This window comes from Mercenaria mercenaria, chromosome 14 (genome assembly GCF_021730395.1).
Source record: "Mercenaria mercenaria strain notata chromosome 14, MADL_Memer_1, whole genome shotgun sequence".
Classification (NCBI taxonomy): Eukaryota; Metazoa; Mollusca; class Bivalvia; order Venerida; family Veneridae; genus Mercenaria; species Mercenaria mercenaria.
The window spans coordinates 9,938,590-9,960,461 of NC_069374.1; the positions used below are offsets into that span (position 1 = coordinate 9,938,590).

The 21,872-nt window shown below is 34.7% G+C and overlaps 1 protein-coding gene across 1 annotated transcript in view; it reads left to right on the plus strand.

The window, feature by feature from the left end:
- Positions 1-15,378, plus strand: part of LOC123526354 (protein Wnt-4-like) — a 51,456-nt gene extending 36,078 nt beyond the window's left edge. The window contains exon 4 of the mRNA XM_045305477.2: positions 13,977-15,378. Within this exon, the coding sequence (XP_045161412.1) occupies positions 13,977-14,444 (468 nt within the window). The 3' untranslated portion in view covers positions 14,445-15,378. The remainder of the gene's footprint in view (positions 1-13,976) is intronic.
- The last annotated feature ends 6,494 nt before the right edge of the window (positions 15,379-21,872 follow it).

A 21,872-nucleotide genomic window follows, 5' to 3' on the forward strand; every position in this document is an offset into this window, starting at 1 on the left:
GTGGCCATTTTAATACTTAAGTATCTCATGGCTACAAAACGGTTTCTCCACAGATATATATTTTCATATAATCATGTACGTACGCATTATTTCTCTGGAAAATATTCAAAACAATGTCACTTTCTAAACTCTAAATTCAAAATTAATGTGTTGTAAGGGGACAACACTGCGTAGGAGATTGACGCAATAAAATGCCGACACCCACGTGCATGTAAATAGAAAAAATAAAATGAACGAAAGGGGACAAATAAATAAGAAAAAGCAGCAAAAGGAAACAAGAAATACATCAGCAAAGGGATTTTCCATACGTACTGTAAAGTGTTCAAATACTCAGCTAGACAACTACAGTATTAACCAGGATTTTACACTGCATCCATGCCGAGTTCCACCATTTGGAGCACGAATGATCATTTTTTTTTTGGCAATAAAAGTACATCTGTCGTTCTGTTTGATCATATTTTATCGCTCGTAAATATATGCACGGGCGCTCTAGGATTAGACCTAATAACAGCACACACCGACAACAGTCGCCACAGAGTATGTAACCTGTTTTAAACTGTACGGATATTAAAACTGTCGGATAAGAAATATTTATGTATCCTTTCTTTGTTGTTTCAGCAATCAAATAGCAAGCGCTTCCTTTAGTGACACCAGTTGCTCGTGTAAACGATTGCACGTGTACATTTTACAGGTGTGTTTTGTTCAATCGGTTGGTTGCCCCAACCCCTATGTTGACGCTCATAAAAATGGCGCACGTGCTTGCTACCAAGAGTTCACCCAGACGTGACATTTAGAGTTTATTGTTTGTTAAACTGATTTTTTTTATTTAACTTTATCTTACTTAAAGTATGAAATAATACGGAGAAACTCTAATTGAATGGAATTTCATACCCGTGGCGTCTTAATCTGTTTTACGCAATTCCGTATTATGTATGAATGAATGACATAGGAAAAATACCAAATCGAGTTTATTTTCGTCATTTCAGGTATTTGAGAGAAGATATAACTTCCGGTATCTGTAATATATTTAACGTATAATATACGTTTATAAATTTTCAAAAAGTACTATTTTTGATTTTTAATAAAAATTTGTTTGGAATAGTGGAACATTTTGAGGTTTTATTTTGTTGTCGCACTGACTCAATTTGTTTTTGAATGATGCTGTAGGAAAAATATTTGGCAGTAGTTTTATCAAATAGAAACGACCCCTAGATTATAAATTCAACATTGCTTTACTTTTCGCCCGTCTAATGAACTCATATTTCCCACATGTAAGACATATTGAAAATATTTGAGATAACGCAGAAATCTAAACTGCAATTTGATTGGTTTATCGCATATTATTCAATAAATTTTGGATTCCTTCTTTCATGACCTTGCGTGACAGAGAACACGAAAAGTATAGCAATTCTGTTCTATCTCTGAGTAATTTATAACAAAAAAAAGAAAAGAATATTTATATACCAGACAGACAGACTGACCGACCGAATGACGGACGAACGGACCGACCGACCGTACAGACTAACCGACCGACTGACCGACAAATGAATCAACGCGATAGAAACAAATAATTTTATTCAAAAGTTTCGTTATACAAGTGGTTATACGAGGCACATTTCATAAAATCTAATTTTGTCTGCGAGTAAATCCTCTGACAGAAGTGAGTACTGGTATAAATTAAAATTTTGGCACAATGTCTGGCAGTATTTTTTGAATCTAGTAATAATATTGAGAGTATGAAACCTGTACAAAAGTATGTGTTTTTAATCAAGATCATGGAATTTACGACCAACCTAGTTACAATAATATTAAATGACTGAATAACTACAGGTTCTTAAATTGCGTTTTAATCAAATTAATGTAGAGAAAACATAATAAACATGCTAAAGATTGGGAGAAAGCGTATTTCCAGGTAGGAACCCCTCCCCTATAGTAATATTTATGTCTTTTTTAGGCGTCATATTGCGTTTTTGTGCGAGATTAAACTTTATTGTGTAATCTGCCTTAATGAATTTTTATGATAAGGCCAACATATATTTGTTCGTGTTCAAAGCCTAGTCCGTGCGTCCATCCATCCGTCCGTCCGTCCGTCCGTCAGAGCCCACAATAGATAACTGTACATTTTCTTTGATGTGATTCATTCCGTAAGGCTTTTATGTGGCTATTTTTCTTTTACGTGGCTAAAATAACGTGAGCCACATAAATACCCATATGTAGGACGTCCGTCCGTCCGTCCGTTCATCCGTCTGAATGCTTTCCTGCATATATGACTCGAAGGTACTTACATTCCTGACTTCGGATTAAACATTCATGTTCCTGTTGTGAAATAGAGTTCATTTTCATTCTGTCTTTCTTTCAAATTTTAAGAAAATTAGGTTCTGTAGAAAAAAAGGAAAGAAATAGCTTAATCACAAAAACATTTGCGTTTTGTAAAATCATGCAATCTTAAAAGATTGAATCGCAATTTCATATTAAATATAATGTTTACTGAACTAAAAGTCATAAATAAAAAAACGTTGGTAAATATACAGCTTGTGAACAGGAAAAACACTCCGAATAAGTTATCTAAACTGTTTAAACCTAGGTAAACATGATGACATAAAATAATTTGAAATAAATGGTTGCCTTAAAAAGCAATTTATCGAGAGTACACTTGCCAACTTAGGCCTCTGCAAATAAAAGAAATGTTAGAACAGACTAGCGGAGTCAATAGATATATTACAGATATAATATAGGCATAGGTATTTGACACTAGGTCACGTGTCATAAATAAAATTCTTTGAGAATTTTGTTTATTTTCGGATAAAATAAACTATTTATTGTGCCATTAGATTGATTCATTGATTTAAGTTAATAGTTTGGGGGTGATATATATTTGCAAATTATGTTTACTTCTGTGTAGATAGGAATGACGCAAACGAGTATGGTTTACTAAATGGATCAAAGTAAATAGTATAAATGCAGGTGACCCCGAGCACACAAATTCAGAAAAAAGTCGTTTATTCCCATCCTAATAAAACAAAAACAAATTCTTAGATACCCAAACAGCGACATTCCCACAAAAAGACCCGAATACAAAAAGAACACAAATTAAGACGATATATATTATGTTCATTTTTTTTGTTCAGGACACAGCTCCCAAACCTTCCCCTACCCTGCCCTCATAAAAGAAGATATATATTAGCCGCACCATGATAAATCTACACAGTGCATTTACGACCAGCATGGATGCAGACCAGCCTGCGCATCCGCGCAGTCTGGTTAGGATCCATACTGTTCGCTTTCAAAGCCTAATGCAATTAGAGAAACCGTTAGCGAACAGCATGGATCCTGAACAGACTACGCGGATGCGCAGGCTGGTCTGGATCCATGCTGGTCGCATATGCACTACCGCGGCTTATTTTCGGGATTTCAGGGTATGTTGGTTTTCACATGGCACGGCTCATATTATCTTCATTTTTTTATTAGGGACACAGCCCCCAAACCTTCCCCACCCCTACCCGCATAAAAGAAGATATATATTGTCTTCATTTTTTTTTTATTCAGGTCACAGCTCCTAAACCTTCCCCACCCCTACCCTCATAAAAGAAGATATATATTATTTTCATTTTTTTATTCAGGACACAGCTCCCAAACCTTCCCCACCCCTTCCCTCATAAAAAGCTTTAATGGACACGAATTAAGAAAATATAAGTTTTATCTTGATATCTAATTCATGATAACTGACATTATGTTTAACGTATTAAATTCTCTTGAAGAATTTATGATTTGAATTGGTTATCATAAAAGTGTGCCTCTTGGAAATTAGACTTACAAAGCTTGTTGAGATTACGAAATCGGTAATTGAGCCGCGCCATGAGAAAACCAACATAGTGGCTTTGCGACCAGCATGGATCAAGACCAGCCTGCGCATCCGCGCAGTCTGGTCAGGATCCATGCTGTTCGCTTTCAAAGCCTATTGTAATTAGAGAAACAGTTAGCGAACAGCATGGTTCGTGACCAGACTGCGCGGATGCGCAGGCTGGTCTGGATCCATGCTGGTCATAAAGCCACTATGTTGGTTTTCTCATGGCGCGGCTCAATTATGTTTAATTCTTTCTTCAAATTGACGCTGACATATTTTTATGAAAACCATTTTCCCTCTTGGTTCATCTCTAAAGTCAGAGATAAGAGATATTGTTTCTGGTTTCAGAAAGTGCTATTAAAGAGAACTGTATGGTAAAGTAATTTATTTAAAAGGACTCTAACGACCGATGCCAGTGTACTTGGAATCTAAATGCATTCAAAAACTAAGCCGTAGCTACACAAGAAATTTTGAACCAAAGTTAAAAACAGTATTAATAAGTCTGGCTTCCGTCTACAATATCTTTTTTTAGTGCCCTACAGGTTAAAAACCAGTTTTGGGGACTATAGGGTTGCGTTTTTTGTCTTTCCGTCCGTAATCTCGTGTCCGGTCTATAACTCAGTCATTCATCAAGGGGTTTTAATATAACTTGACACTTGAAATGCTTCCCATGATAAGACGACGTGTCGCGCGCAAAACCTGGAATCCTAGCTTAAAGGTTAAGGTCACACAAATGTCAACAGCGGTTTTTTTCCTGTCCGGTCTGTAACACAATAATCCATGAACGGATTTTGATATTACTTGATACAAATGTACTCCATAATAAGATGATGTGCCGTGCACAAGTTTCAAACCCCTAGCTAAAAGGTCATGGTCACACTTGGCAGTCAAATGCTAACATGGCATGAATATGATCTGTTTCGTGTCCGGTCCAGAACTCAAGGGGTTACAATATTACTTGGCTTACATGTTTCCCATAATCAAATGACGTGTCATACGCAACATCCAAAACCCTAGTTCAAAGGTCAAGGTCTTACTTTGAGATCAAAGGTCAATAGGTTTTTCCCCTGTCTGGTCCATAACTTTGTCATGTTAAACAGGATTTAAATATTAGTTAGCACAAACATTCCCCTGGATAAGACGATATTTCGTGTGCAAAATCCGCGCACCCAGCTCAAAGGTCAAGGTCACATTTTGAGGTCAAAAGTCAAGATAGCTTTTCCTGTACGGTCTGTAACTGAACAATCCATAAAGAGTTTTTGACATTCCATGACACAAAAGTTCCCAAAAAGAGGATGATGTGTCATGCGCAACACTCAGGTCAAGTCAATGGTCAATAGGATTTTTACTGTTCGAGCCATAACTCTGTCACCCATTAAATGTTTCCCATAATGAGACAACGTGTCAAGGTCACAGTCGAAGGTCAATAGTGTTTTTTTCCCTGTCTGGTCTACAACTCTATCATCCATTAAGGGATTTTGATATTACTTGACAAATATGTTCCCCATTATGAGACATTTTATGCGCAATACCCAGACGCAAAGCTTAAAGGTCAAGGTCACATATGGAGGTCAAAAGTCAACAATGATCTTTTCCTGTTCAATCTGTAAAATATTTTGATATAAGCTCATGTACTATATGGACCGATTTTGACCCAGTTTGTTAGTGTATTTTCTTCAGAAATACTTCCCTTTGATATTATGATTTCTTACATTTTTTTCTCATATTTTCCCACAAATTTTAAAATGAAATGTTGTCAAAACTGATATTAAGTACTTTTTTTATATTTATAGATGCTATAAGCAATCAACAACTGGAGATTTTTATAAATGCAAATTTTATCCAAACATTGTGTTATAACATTTTGTATATGTATTATAATACTGTTTAATATCAGGTCACCATGTTATACTGCAGCAGAAAAAATCAGTTACCTTCTAGTAGGGAACTTTGTATTGCATGGCAATACGTCATTCACTTGTTATTGTTTTTTCTTTTTTTTCTATTATTCATTTCAATATTTTCCAAGTTTACTAGAAAAAAAAATCCTTTTAAGGTATACAGACACTAAATTGGGAAATTGCGGGTTCAAACAGATCGGAGTTTTGCTTTTGCTATACAGAACCTTTTGTCTTACTTTGATCTTAGTATTTTGCAGAAATCACACGTTAGGTTTATGCTTGACATTTATGTATCATTTTTATCATGAACAATCGCATTACAGAAGCATCTGTCATGGAAACCTAGGTCATACACCACCACTAAAGTTTGGGGTCTAATTTTTGAGCAGATGTTCTCTTGACTGAAAATATTTTCCTTGCATCAAATATGAACCATATTTTCTTTTGATTTTTGTTTAGCATTGACAATGTTTTTCTCCAAGAATATGTAAGTTACAGACATTTAGAAAGTTCGTAGTGTATGCTGCAGCTCCTTGGACGTTTTCAGTTATATATAGAATAAGGCAGAACCGTTATTTAGAGTGCTTATGCGTCAGGTAGAGGTTGCTTTAAAAATGAATATTATAACAGGAGTCTGAAATTCTATCAGTAAGACCCTAGAAGTCTATCTTTTTTTTTAAGAATAGCCTGATATATATCATAAGACCCCAGATATACCTCTAGGGTCTTATTGATAGAATTTCAGACTCCTATGATATTATGGTGAAGTTTGGGAGTTCGTTTAAATTTTCTTCCCTTAATATTATTCGGAAACGGTTTATTTAAATGTAATTTGAGCCGAAAACCAACATAGTTGCTTTGCGACCAGCATGGATCCACCCCAGACTGCGCATCTGGTCAGGATCCAAGCTGTTCGCTTTCAAACCTTACTGAAATTAGAGAAACCGTTAGCGAACAGCATGGATCCTTACCAGACTGTGCGGATGCGCAGGCTGGTCTGGATCCATGCTGGTCGCAAAGCAACTATGTTGGTTTTCTCATGGCGCGGCTCATTTAGATGTTCATACTTCATGTGACATTTTTGTTTGATAAGTCATCAATGTAATATAACAAGCTACTTTATTTATCGTCAGTTTCTAGATCTGGGCCTTTTCTAGTTATGTAAATCCCACTTACCCCGTTTAAAAGTTATTAACCAACAAGGTAAAGTTGAATTCAGTTCAACTGACAATAAACAGATTTCAAATAAATATTGAAGCTTGTATGACTAAAACAAAAATGATGGCACTGTAGTTCGAGGTAAGCAGAAACATGTATGACTAAAACAAAAATGATGGCACTGTAGTTCGAGTTAAGCAGAAATTCGACAAAGCAGAACATAGCAGAACTCGAACTAAAAAAAAGTATCCCTCCATACATCATTTCCTTGTAACTTATCTTTATTATACGTCAGGCTGAAGACAGCAGTTAATGAAATTTATATCTCGATGAATTCTCTCACATTGGGAACCGGATTGATGTATTTTTACAGTTGAAACATCTCGTTTGAGTATATGAGCGGCTGTGTCAGTCCTAGATATGATTTACATTTGATTTATTGCCTACCAAGTTGTAGAACTCAATTGAAAATGCTATGTTTTGACGGACACTCTTTAATCATTTCAATAGTATCAGTTGTGATAAAATGAAAGGAAAAAATACTTTGATTTAGAATCCCCCTACTCATCTCTTTTATTTTACTCTCTAGATATGAATAAGCCAAAATCTTAAGCTACGCAAAGAAGGTAAACATGTTTTGTTTTTGAACAATTAAATCAGTCCAATTAAGTTTAAGAAGAGAAGGAGAGTCTGTGACATTTTATTTTGCATACAGCGCGTTCTTCAAATCCTAATATTCAACCCATGTGATAAGACCATATAAAGACTTTTCTAAGGTTTTATCAAGACTCGCAGATCAGGTTTTATTGAGAGTCGTATAAATTATCATATTAAGTCATATATAAAGCCGAATTATAAGTTGCATATGCCTATTAAATAAGAGTCGCGTATCCTACTAAGATTTGTATATAATATCACAATACTTCTTTATATACATACCAATAAAAGTAACGCAATAAAGTGGGTTTTAAAATTAGCATAAATTAATTTTACATGTATTACAAAGCAGTATCCAGAATTTCAGTTGGAATAAAAGGCCTATACCCCCCTATCTTATGAAATGAATGTGGCAAATAATAAAGCCTACACTATAATAAATCAGTGTTTAAAATAAAATAAAAGGCAAAAGTATTGCACACGAAAAAGGTAACCCCCTTTCTGACCCATTAATAAAAATAATATGGAATTTTCCACGTGATGTCCGACACATATTGCTTTCTTATCTGCTCTTTGATTTCTTTCCTGCTTCTTTTTTTCTAGTGAAACTTATTTTTCTCGTTTTTGTTGTTACATCTGATGCCATTATTGTGGGCCAGATCAGACATTAAAGATAACAATTTGAAATTTTGCAAATCGAAAGGAATAAAATCGTCATTTACGACATACACTGCACACTGCACTCACAAAAAATAAGGTCTTATTAAGGGTTGTATATTAGATCATATAATGACCTACTATTTAGAGTCGTATATAATATCATATTAAATACAATATCCTATTAAAAGTTGTATATATTTTTTTTAAGAGTCTATTATAGTCCTGTTGAGAGTCTTGCATAGGGTCCTATCAAGAGTCACATATAAGGTCCTTTTAAGGGTCTTGTGTAAGTTCAACATTAGGTTCCTTTGAGAAACTTTGATAATGCAGGGATAACAACTTACAACTGAAACAGTGAATGAAGTATTGAATTGTGTAAGGTACATCATCTCATTATTGGGAACATTTTTGCCATAAAATTAAATCCCTTGATTGATGACACAAATATGGAGTGGGCACAAAACAGACACTGTTAACTTTTGACCTTGACATTTAAGCTAGGGGTCTAGGTGTTGTGCAAGATATGTCTCTCATAATGGGAAACATTTGTGCCAAGCAATATTGTATTCCCTTGATGGATGGCGGAGTTACGGTCCAGACACGAATGTGACCCCCAAGTGTGATTTAGGCCATTAAGTTAGGGGTCTGGAGGCTGCACATGGCACATTATCTCGTTTTGGGTAGCATTAGTGCCAAGTAATATCTAAATCCCATGGTGAATGAGACGACTTATAGAGAAAATTTGAGCCAAGTAATATCAGAATCTCTATCTCTTGATGAATTAGTTATGGACCGGAAACGAACATGCAGACGGACGGATGGAAAAGTGCAATTTTATAGTCAACCAGTATTGTTATTACATATCGCCCGTTCACTGTTTGTGCTGCATGACCGGTCTATATTCAGTACATGTTTATTGGGCTATTTAGTAAAAAAATAAAACATTTATTGAATGGCTTGTCGGCTTATACTCAAAACTATATTGCTTCTCGGCACTTCGGACATTGGGTAGTAGTTTAAACTATTGACTGGCAAGTTATTCTATAAGAGTATAATTTAAATATTTTGTTGGGCTATCATGCCACTGGTTAGTGATACATAGTTATACACCTCTGCCTTTACAGCTTTGTTTATTCAAACAGTTTCTTAGAATGATAAATATTTCATTCACCAGTTGTTTTTGGCGCGAGAAAGGTGTGCGTACTAAAGAAAGCACGCAGACGATATTAATCGTGTTCTGACACGTGCTGGAATATCTGGTCTTCTAATTTTTCTGTCTCGAATTCTTATTTATGAGACAATTTACCTCGCATTTTGATTATTTATATTACCTTTTGGTTTAAGGTGGCGACATTGATGTATATCTGACAAAACTTTAACAGAAATCACAGACCGCAATATCACTCAGTTTTCCGTCACGCCATTCCTTGATTATGTTCTAAATGTCTTAAACATAGATTTATGAGGACATTAGCTGTATTTTCTTATTTTCCCCCAAACTTTTTGCAGGCTATCGTACATGTAAATGAAAGAAACGACTAAAGCCCTTCATGTAATTACTGAAACATGTAAATGGTAGATTCAAAGAACGCTCTACATGTGAATAATAGAAACAAAGAACGTTCTACGTGTGATTCTAACACGATCCGATTCATTTTCCTATTAAACAAAGAAGGCTGGAAACAGTGAATTATTAAACAACAATTCACCGTTCTGACGTCACAACTATTACGTCATAGCGTCAAGCGGCGTAGCGGCGCGCTGGAAAAGAACCCGATTGAAAACGGGCAAATATTTAATTCATGCCGACAAGGATGTAGATTCTACTTTAAAGTCCTTAATAACGTGTTAGAATCGAAATAATATATCTCATTTAGTGATTTGCTCTTGAATAAATCACTGTTTGTCGTTCAGATGCGTAGCATTAGGCCTATATCACTCGGGCTGCGCCCTCGTGATATAATTCCTTCGCATCTGAACTCCAAACAGTGATTTTTTCAGCGACAAATCACCGATGAGATATATTATTTCTTAAATTATAGAAACAAAGAACGCTCTACATGCGAATAATAGAAACAAAGAACGCTCTAACAAAGATAGCTCCACAAGAAAATGGTAAATACAAAGAACGCACTACATGTAAATAACTGAAACAAAGATAACATTAAAGGTAAATGACACAAACAAAGAAGTCCGTGCATGTCAGAGGCAGAAAGAAGAAGTATTTCATCTAAATGACAGAACTAAAGAAACTGTTAACGACAGAAACAAAGATTAATCACACGTAAATTATCGAGGGTCATTACAAGTCCATTTCCTTAATACAAATGTTGTTACTTCTACATTGTTACATGGGACTCCATTTTGTTTAAAAAAATCACATCAACTACGAACGAGTAGCTATAATTATTAAAACGTTTACTGTTTGTTTGCTGTCTGACAACATTCCGAAATACAATTCTCTGCTGGATTTATTTGATCTACCCAAAGTGACTTTTTATATGCAAGGATATCAAACAGTTATTCTTTTAAAACAGTCATACATGATATTAATACAAGTATAGGAAACGCATTTCTTGATTTACATTTCTAAATTTGTAACACAAAGCAGGATATATTCGTACAAGTGGACATTTTTTTAACCTACCTACTTACTCACAATTTTGAGAAGAAGGACCGGCAGACAGTCGTGCAATTACGTGACACCGATTTAGACAACTGGTAGCGGTTCCAGCTTTCGTCCTACAATTACATTATCCTGATGTCAAAATAAAGACGAAAATTCAGATGCAGAGATAAATTATATGTCTAACTACAGTACTCTTCCTGACAAACCATTTAATTATATCCTGACTCCAATCGATCATTTAAAGAAGTTTAACTTTGTCTGGAGTTGTACCGTAGATTAGCTTCGTGGATCATCGGTTGCTGCAAATGCTTAAGTCGTCGACTGAGCGGAGAATTTGATGACATAATTGAGCCAAGCCATGAGAAAACCAACATAGTGGCTTTGCGACCAGCATGGATCCAGACCAGCCTGCGCATCCGCGCAGTCTGGTCAGGATCCACGCTGTTCGCTTTCAAAGCCTATTGCAATTAGAGAAACCGTTAGCGAACAGCATTGTTCCTGGTCTGGATCCATGCTGGTCGCAAAGCCACTATGTTGGTTTTCCCATGGCGCGTCTCATATATCTACATTCCAATTGAATTTTACAAATTGCTTGTACATTTAATCGCATTTTCAGGCTCTTGTTTCATGACATTGATCATTAAACTTTATGTATCAATTTTACTCAGTAACTAGTATACTTAAATTGTTTCTCAGAGAGTTTTTATGGTTTTAGTTTGCGGATAACAAATATTTTCTTTTACTTCAGGCGCGTGTAAATACTTTTAATTTTGATATTGCCTAGAACGTCTCTTTTATATATGTTCTTCATTTGTATATGAATCTTTTTGTGTTCATGTTATTGTTTATATGCCTTAATAACAACAACAATAAAATATTATTAAACTAAGTTCTCTTTGAAAACTTAACATACTGTTTTAGTTTTCATGCAAATAAGGACTATTTTCTACAAAACACATTATTTATGTTTTAATTTACAATCTATATTACATTTCAAAATCGTAGAGCTGTTTGTTGAATAATGATGATGTTGATGATAATGATGATGATGATGATTATTGATAAGAAACAGAAGTAAGTCAAAATCTACCGAGAATCACACTGATCCATGTGCGTATATTTCTTCACATATTATTACAAAATTTGTATGTATCAGTAAAAGATATGTTCTGAAGTCGCGAAAACACGCGAAAAAATGGTCTGACAATCAGTTATTGTATTTGTCATACAAATTTGCATATTAGTAAAATGTCAATATGATCATTAGCATATGTCTTAGCATGTTTTTTCTTCGTCCGCTGTTCAACCAAAATCAGCAGGCATTATCGTGTCTTGAGTGTACAGGGTTTTTATTAACACCAGCCTTGGCGTACTTCAAAGCGATTTGTTCGTTTCCATTTACCTTATTAATCAAAACATCTCAAAATTTGTTAGAAGTTACACTTTGTAAATGTGGCTTCTTTTGGGATTAATGTTCGTAATTAGGTCAAAACTATGAATCTGTGATTTTGCAAAATGTCAAAATGACTCCAAATTGTCAGAATGAATTCTGAATAAAATGAAACGCTTGCATTTTCAAGCTCCCAACGACAGTAAGTTTTGTATAAGTAGGGGTTTAATGTGTGTAAAAAAAGTCAGCACTGTATGACACTTTATTAGGAGTGAGTTTGTGAAAAAGCTTTTTTGTAATGTAGATGTTTTCTCTAAAGATACGCGAATCAGATCTGTTGTGGTCGTACTTTACGAAACAAAGAATGAGAAAGAGAACTTTAAACTTATAAACTTACAGACATTGGCCAGTACAGTTTCAGAAATGAATTGAAATGTGTGAACCGTTCACGACGCCCTTGAAATTTCAAGCAAAATCAACATTTTAAATTGCAACATTAAATCGTCGAGTTTTCATTTCTTATGTATTTCTGAATATTAGATATTTATTTTCTAAATGATTGAAGACAATCCTATTTTTACCATACTGTAAGAACGAGCAGATTTCAGTCTAATCTGTTTCTAAAAAATATCATTTATTTATACCATTAAATCCAAATATGAAAAGTTTAAACAGGATAGGTTAATTTAATTTTCATATGAATTTCATACAAAATTACTCACATAGATATTTACATTTTATAGACAACACATTCCTCTACTCGAACATTCCTGCAAAACAATGCCGTGTATTTGATCCCTGTATCTGATTATTTTGAAGTGTTTTTAATTATTTTTACTGCACGACTATCTCGTGACTCATGAAAGAGATTTTTTTAAAACGGTAGACATTCTATATGTTAAGGTGCGTATCAGAAATTCTTAGATAAAAAGAGTGCGTGTTACTTGTATTGTCTACTGTTTCAAGCATTTTGGCAAAGATATATGCGGGAGTTGTGCATGGCAAATTGTTTACAAACCAAATTCCAGCCTAACATTGAATCAAAGTTTGAAAACACGAGATCATTAATTTCTTTCTGAAATCATAATACCAGTAACTGTAGGAAACGAATGCTGTAAAGTTATGCTACTATGACGAAGATAACGTGCTATATACATTATTATAATTATAACTGACAAAAGAAATATCAAATAAAAAATATATCATAAGCCAAAGTAAAAACGTTGAATAACGATAACAAATAGTAGGGACGATGACAATAACAATAACAACAACAACAATGAGCATATTCGTGCTCCTTCGTTTCCCTCGTTTTCTTAGAGAACTAAATCTAACAGTCTTTACCAGAATTAGTCCCGTCATTGTATAGATATTGTACATAAAATAATAAATCATTTCACTTATTGAGAACTTTCTCTTTTGTTGTGTTTAACATCACACTGACAAGCATTTCACGAACTTTGCTCCAAATGGTTCATCAAGTCAAAATAATTTTTCACGTAGTTAAATTTGATAACCAAAGAAAAGTATTTTTGACCGTTTTTCTGAAGAAAAAATAGTCCAAATTTTATCCAAGTTTAAATCTTCGTCAAAATGGCTGCCAAATTTGTAAAGGGCGGTAACTGTGATTTACGTCCAGACGAGAACATTTTAAAGGTATTCGATGTTTTCAGAAAGAACATAGGCAGTTTGTATCTCTATGCATTATATGATGATTATTCTATTTACTGTTTGCAGGCAGTAGAAGACAGCATGCAAGTTGTTTGCAAGTGTCATGGCGTTTCCGGTTCCTGTGAACTTAAAACGTGCTGGCGTTCTATGGCGACATTTCGTCAGATTGGCGCCATCTTGAAAGAAAGTTTCGACGGTGCAACAGAAGTTAAGCTAGAGCATAAGAAGAATCGTGCAGTTTTAGTTCCAGTAAATGACCAGTTTAAACCGCCAACACGGTCCGACATTGTGTATTTAGTGGCTTCGCCGGACTTCTGTGAGCCTGATCCAAAAACTGGTTCACTTGGAACAGGCGGAAGGGTATGCAATAAGACTTCTAAAGCCATTGATGGATGTGACTTATTGTGTTGTGGGCGGGGCTATGAAACAAGAACGATAACCATCGTGGAACGGTGTCAGTGTAAATTTTACTGGTGCTGTTATGTGAGTTGTGAAAAATGTACAAGAACTGTTGACGAACATGTTTGTAAGTGACACATCGCTCACTAGAAGAAAGAAATGTGTTCCAAAAATGGCCCGTAGATTCATTGTTATGTATAAATGTTATTTGTTTTGTTTAAGAGAATATTGTGTTTTCTTTACCGAGAAGAGGACAAATAAAGTGATCTACATACTGCGAATTACATGGATGTGGCAAAAAAGCTGAAAAAAGGAAGTAGAGCGTTGAAGGGGCGACCGCGGGTATGCTTATATGTGATTATAAAAAACGATTTGGCAACAGCTTTTGTGTGCCTCACATCATTAGGTCAATATACTGTTTAGACATTCAGTTATTTTTATGTGAAACGGTGTTTGGAGGGGAAAAGCTTTTATCAAAAGAGCATTTTGATTGTTTCATCTGTTTCGAGTACAGTGAAAACACCATGTAGTTAAGATGCTAACATTTATAAGAAATTTTAAAATCTTTCATAGAAATTACGTAAATAATAAAAAGAACGCATGTGACAACGTCGTTTGTAAAGGTGGTTCGTAAACATTAACAGATACACATTCGCCGTCTCAATCAGCAGTTGGTAAAAAAGTGACTTTTGATCTATGTTCTTTTCCGAAAGGGTAAAATAAGTAATGCGAAGAAAGTGAATTCAGTAAAAGTTTTCGATGTATTATACTAGCCCATTTCTAGAAAAAAAAAAACAGCTGCCACAGACTGCAGTTTTGTAGCAGTTAGCACATATTGTAAAATGTTAGGTAAATGCTACAGTGTCGGTAACTCTGTATACAACTGAGTAACGGTGTAATACATGGCGCGACGTGATATACGTTGCGACGTTACAAAAAAGAACGTTGATAGAATTTAAAGAAATCTTAACGTTACAAGTCAAACAGTTGGGTATATAGAAAATATAACAGCGGTTGGTTAATGATATACATCTAGAACTAATACTAATGATTTCATAGAAGAGGTAGCAAATCTAGATGTGATATTTATCGTGCACAACGGTAGCAGTAGCAACAACAACAACAATGAAAATGATGATGATGATGATGTTGAAAGGTCATAAATGGCTACATTTTATAAGCCATTTTATATATAGAAATTTTCCAAAAATAATGATTAGTTCTATAATTTCGCTGTTATAAATGTAATTTTGATAATGATCCAAAAATTGTTACATCAAAAGGCAACCGTAAAAGTTATAATCATGGTTATGATATGAAAGCTACGAAAGTTGCAAAACTCGCGTTTTCTTAGACTACAACCGTTAGTGTAACATTTACGGCAATAGTGTTCAGTAACGTAACGATTAAAAATGTAACTTCTGACCACAGCTGAATAGATAAAAAATGCGGCGTTGTAACAGGCTGGTTTCAATTATTTAGATGAATACATGTATGAAGCAAAATTATATCATAAAGCTACATTAAGAAAAATGATAAGATGAACACTTGTTATTTTTTCGAAAAGTAATGCTGTATAGAGAAACATGTTAATAAGAATAGAATGGTTTTGTTGGCTTCTGAAAAAAATAGAAATTGATCTTCCATCTAGGCTGTAGATCGTGTTCTCCTCGCGCGATTTCAGCATTTCCGGTTTGTAACTCATATGCTACGTTCAGAGGCGACGTATCGCACACCGCACGGAATTTGCCGATGGTCATAACGGACCTACGCCTTTTATCATATGTTAAATAGTTTATTACCAACATCTGTCTAACATTATACATATATGCCAAAATTATTTATAATTTACATGGGTTCCATTAATGATTTTGAGCATTGTATGCGAGTGCTATGGTAAACTGTTTTACGTTTTTTTAATATAAATATTTGTACTTTAAAAAAGAACTAAATTCAGCATTTGCCAAATGTTCTTGCCAGTTAAAACAATTATTAATCAATTTATGATTCTCATAGAATTCATGTAGTTAATGAACTGTAGCTTTCACTGACATTTGAGTACAGTTTTTGGACTGATCAGGCTGATAATAAGCATGTAGTGTGAAATATCAACAAGGTCGACTTTGAAGTCATATAATATACTAGTATTGTAAGTTATTCTTATACTATTAGTTATAAAGAAAATATTGATAAAAGTCCTCGAAACCCTCAAATTGATATAACATAGCTGTTAGTAAATATTGCCCTTGTTGTCGTAGAACCTAAAATTATAAAACACCAGAAACTTCTTTTAAGGAATGTATGTAAGGTATCCTGGAAGTATTTGCCTGAACAGTGTGTCTATACAAATTTAACACTTATGGCTCAAAAAGAAGATACGAAATCCCGAGTTATCGCTGGCATTGTAGTATATAAACTGCAATGCCATCTTTGATATCTCATTTGCATAATGTCAGTGTCGTCCAATGGAATGGTTTCAAACAGTTGATTATTAGAAAGTTATTTTCAGACTAATTTGCATATTTTTGGTATAAATATTTTAATTAAACTTTTGTTTTGAATGAGCAACAGAAGCATGTAATAATTTCGAGGGAGATGAGTGACACTGTTTAACCTTTACCCTGCTTAATTTCCAAAAAAGGATTAATCCATCACTCAGCTTGGGCAGTACCACTTCTTTTTCAAAGGGATGTTCTCTAAAAATTTATTGACTGAATAGCGAACAGTGCAGACCATGTTCAGTCTGCATGGATGTGCAGGATGATCTTAGTCTGTACTGGTCGCAAAGGCAGAATGAATCACTTGCCGCCAGCAGGCTAAAGGTTTCACTCAAATCTAGTGTACCGCAACACTTTAGTGTAAAATTTTAGTGATGAGAGTGTAACGTTGTTACTGTTAAAAAAAACTGGTGAAACTTTGAAAGATAGCTTATACAGGCAACATCAGATGATGTTGACACCCAAACTTTCGAATTGTTATGCTGTATATAAATACGATGAGAGGTTTTATTTCTGTATATGTTATAGCAAATTAAATTGTATTTGTTGATCTGAAATGTGAATATGTAACATATATTTATTGACTAATATTCATCATTCCACCTGAATTCATATTCATATATTATACGTGTTCTGGAATACAGGAATTTGTCTGTATATATCATATATCTATAGACTATAGGAGAGACCGTACATTACTGATTGAGTCACATATTCCGTGACACATAGAGTTTTCACTGATTTGTCTGTAACCCATACCCTGCTAAATTTCTAAAATTGACTGGTCCATCATTCAATTTCGACAGTACCACTTCTTATTCAAAGGGGTGTTCACTAAAATTTATTGACTGAGAAGTGAACAGTGCAGACCATGATCATGGACGTGCAGGCTGATCTTGGTCTGCACTGATCGCAAAGGCAAAACCACTTGCCGCCAGCAGGCAAAGGGTTAAAGATAAGACATTTCTTTACTTTAATATATCCTTCTAAAGAACTCCCTAGAGTTTTCATACGATCCTTTTTACCATTCTCGAAATTTCTTGATTACTTTTGATTTTTTCTTTAAGAAAAACAACAACAAATAGAGTATTTCCAAATTCAGCCAGTTTGGGCAACATCTTTTAAAATTTCAATTTTATTTTGATTTGTTGATATATTGTTTAAGAACTTTCAGGGTATGTTAGATAACACAAATACAACTTTTTCCTGTAGAAATGTTAAATTTCGAAGAAAATAGAAAAAAAGATTTACGTCATTAAAATTGGCATTTTAAAATATGCTTTATCTTTAAAATTAACCAAAGAACAGTTTTAACAACCGTCCTTGGAATTAGTTAGAATGGTGTATAAATACGACTTGTATCTAGATATTGTAAAATAAAGCCAGAATCATTTATTGGATCAAACAGTATGCTAACATTCTCCTGTCGTTTTGTTGAAATTATAAATCATAAGACAGACATTACAATTTATTAAAAGTATATCTTGTTCAAAGAGGAAGCCAGCCTGTGTTTATAAGTACATTTTCCGAATAAATTATGCTCAAAACATTATCCACATGGCATGGACACATTTGAGATTTCCCCTACAAAAATTTCATCCCTGAATTTAGGAGAATTTACACTAAATTTACCACTGGATTTAGTTTTGAGCCATTTGGTCCTACAGCTATTTCATTTTAAGGAAAACCTTTCATGAAAACTAAAAATATTGTGTTTTGACTTAATCAAATGTATTTGAATTGTATTAGAATTTTATTAATGCATTATGCAAAATTATTAAAAGAATTTTAAATGTGATATTTGTTGTTGACATGTTTTTAACTTGTTACTTTTTACATGAAAGAAAAATGCAACAACAGAAAAACAACAACAAGGGTAACTATCATTAACTAGCTCTCCATCAACCAATTGAGCTTTTATTAGTCCCCTGGCGGTGGAATTCCAGAGGATACAAAATGAGTGCACTCCGTCCGTCCGTCCATCCGTCCGTCCTTCCGAGCTTACATTTGCATACTTACGTGGCTAAAAGAACAATAGAGAGAACAAATGAGTAGCCATATACATACCCATATGGAGTGTCCGTCCGTCCGTTCGCCAAATTGGATCCTGCGATAACTCAAAAAGTATTCAAGTTAGGTTCATAAAACTTGATATGTGAATAGAAGGCAATATGTGGATTATGCACGTACAGTACATGACTTACGCTTGTAGGTTAAAGGTCAAGGCCAGTATCGAAGATCAAGTAAAAATTGTTGCTGCTCCATAATTTTTATATGCAATGATGGATTATCTTAGTGCTACACTCAAATGTTCCCCATGATGAGACAATTAGTTAGAGGTCAAGGATTTTTTCAGTACCACACAGAAATTTCCCCATGATTAGAATATGTGTCGCGCACATGACCCATGGTTGTCGATCAAATGTCAAGGTCACTACTGAAGGTCAAGTAAATTTTTTTTTCACCGGTAGTGGACTCCTGTATTGCCACTGCAATACATGGTCACTTGTTATATCTCCTAAATTCATGGGAGATATGTTAATATTGTCTTCTGTCCGTCTGTCCGTCCATCCGCATTTAGCTTGTCCTCAATTCATCTTGAATCCACTGGCTGTATTTCAATGAAACTTTATTATGCTAATAAGAAGTAAGCTTAGTCCCGCTCGAGTCATTTTTGTTGAGTTATCGCCCCTTAAATTTTACTTTTTTAAATATAATTTGTCCGGGGTTGAAAGGAATTTACGTAGTGAACCTATAATGACACTCGTAAATTTCCGTATGTTTTTTCCCGTTAGGTAATTTGGCATTCTTCGGCAGTAAAGTTGCACACATATATTTTCCCGTAAAAAAACCCGGAAAATATCGAAGTCATTGTCATAACTGGTAAACCACTACCTTAATTGGCCTGACTATAGTAAAGGAACCAGCATGGAGACCATCTGGTCTAGTCGCGTAATGACGGACAGGTTTTTGAACACTAATTTTTCAAATTGCATGGCCAGAGTGGTCTAAATTAAAGCTGGTTTCTGTTAAATTCCATTGTGGGTGTGTTTTTGACACTTTGGTAAAAAAATTGGGAGAGGAGAGAAACTCAATTTTAGTATGAGTAGTACTTCCTGGTCACAGCAGTGTGATTTTGATGTGATTTTACAGTAAGCAAATGTGACAAGAGAAAACTCTCTTAGAAGATACATTAACCCTACTTTTCTCTTCATTTTATGTCAGTTTCATCATAACTCTTTAAAATGAAGTAAGGATTTGTTCTCTAAAATGGGTCTAGCTATGTTTGGTAGCTCATTAAAAATGTCAGTTTTATATAGAATATATAGGGAATACTACCTATGCTAGTTTGACCTAATTGATCTCGTAAAACACTTGCTGTATTTTAACAAAACTATTGATGAGATTTCAACGAAAGTTAATAGCAAGGATTAGCAGCAAGTCTGGCTGTGATATTTTACTTATTTTACAGCGGAATGATTTTTAGCTCACCTGTCACATAGTGACAAGGTGAGCTTTTGTGATCACCCTTCGTCCGTCGTCCGTCGTCTGTGCGTCCGTCAGTCCGTCCGTCCGTCCGTCCGTCCGTCCGTCAACAATTTCTTGTCTGCACGATAGTGGTTTCATTTATGATTTTATTTTAACCAGACTTGCACACAACTTGTATCACCATAAGATCTCGGTTCCTTTCTTGAACCGGCCAGATCCCATTATGGGTTCCAGAGTTATGGCCCCTGAAAGGGCCAAATTTAGCTATTTTGACCTTGTCTGCACAATAGCAGCTTTATTTATGATATGATTTTTACCAAACTTGCACACAACTTGTATCACCATAAGATCTTGGTTCCTTTCTTGAACTGGCCAGATTCCTTTATGGGTTCCAGAGTTATGGCCCCTGAAAGGGCCAAAATTAGCAATTTTGACCTTGTCTGCACAATAGCAGCTTTATTTATGATTTGATTTTTACCAAACTTGCACACAACTTGTATCACCATAAGATCTTGGTTCCTTTCTTAAACCGGCCAGATTCCATTATGGGTTCCAGAGTTATGGCCCCTGAAAGGGCCAGAATTAGCTTTTTTGACCTTGTCTGCACAATAGCAGCTTCATTTATGATTTGAATTTAATCAAACTTGCACAAAACTTGTGTCACCATAAGATCTTGGTTCCTTTTTTAAACCGGCCAGATCCCTTTAATGGGTTCCAGAGTTATGGCCCCTGAAAGGTCCAAAATTGGCTATTTTGGCTTTTGCAGCCATATATTTACTTCATTTATGGTTTTATTTGATACAAACTTCCAAAATATCTTCAACAACAATAGATCTTGAATTCCATGACAAATCAGATCCAATCATAGGTTCCAGAGTTATTTTATATCTGATTACCTCCCCTGATTGTAATCAAAATGGATTTATATCAGTAAGTACTTATAGGACTTATTTGAAATTTCATTATTGTCATAAGTTGGACTGAGCCAATCAGGGTAGGTAACTATGGACTGATTTTATTTCAAATTACCTCCCTTTATTTCAAATTAAAATGGGTATTTCTCCTTAACTAATGAAGATACTGATCTGAAATTTCATTTATGTCAACAGATTTATTTGGCAGATCCTTATTTTGTTCACTTACAATAATTTGTTTTTTTTAATTACTTCCCTTTTACGTTACTATAAATAGCTTATTTTTAGTAACTTTTTTATAATTGGCCGTAGGGAAAAACCGAGACCACTTTTCTGTGGTACAACATGGATGGTACCTCCAATTTTTAGGTGTATTTTGACATATCTGTACCTTGTAAGCATTTTTTTTTCTTTTTGGTTAAATTTCTTCCCTTTGTTGTTCCTGTCCTTTGGACTTAGATATTTTTTCTGAGGACCTTCTTGTCCTCAAGTGCAATGATAGCAGGTGAGCGATATAGGGCCATCATGGCCCTCTTGTTTCACTATATTTTGATCCTTTTGATTTATATACATAAAATCTATAAAGCCCCATTGATAATTTTTAACATGTCCTTCTCTGCATGTATTAACAAGAACTTCAACATTCTTTTTTATCGAAAGAA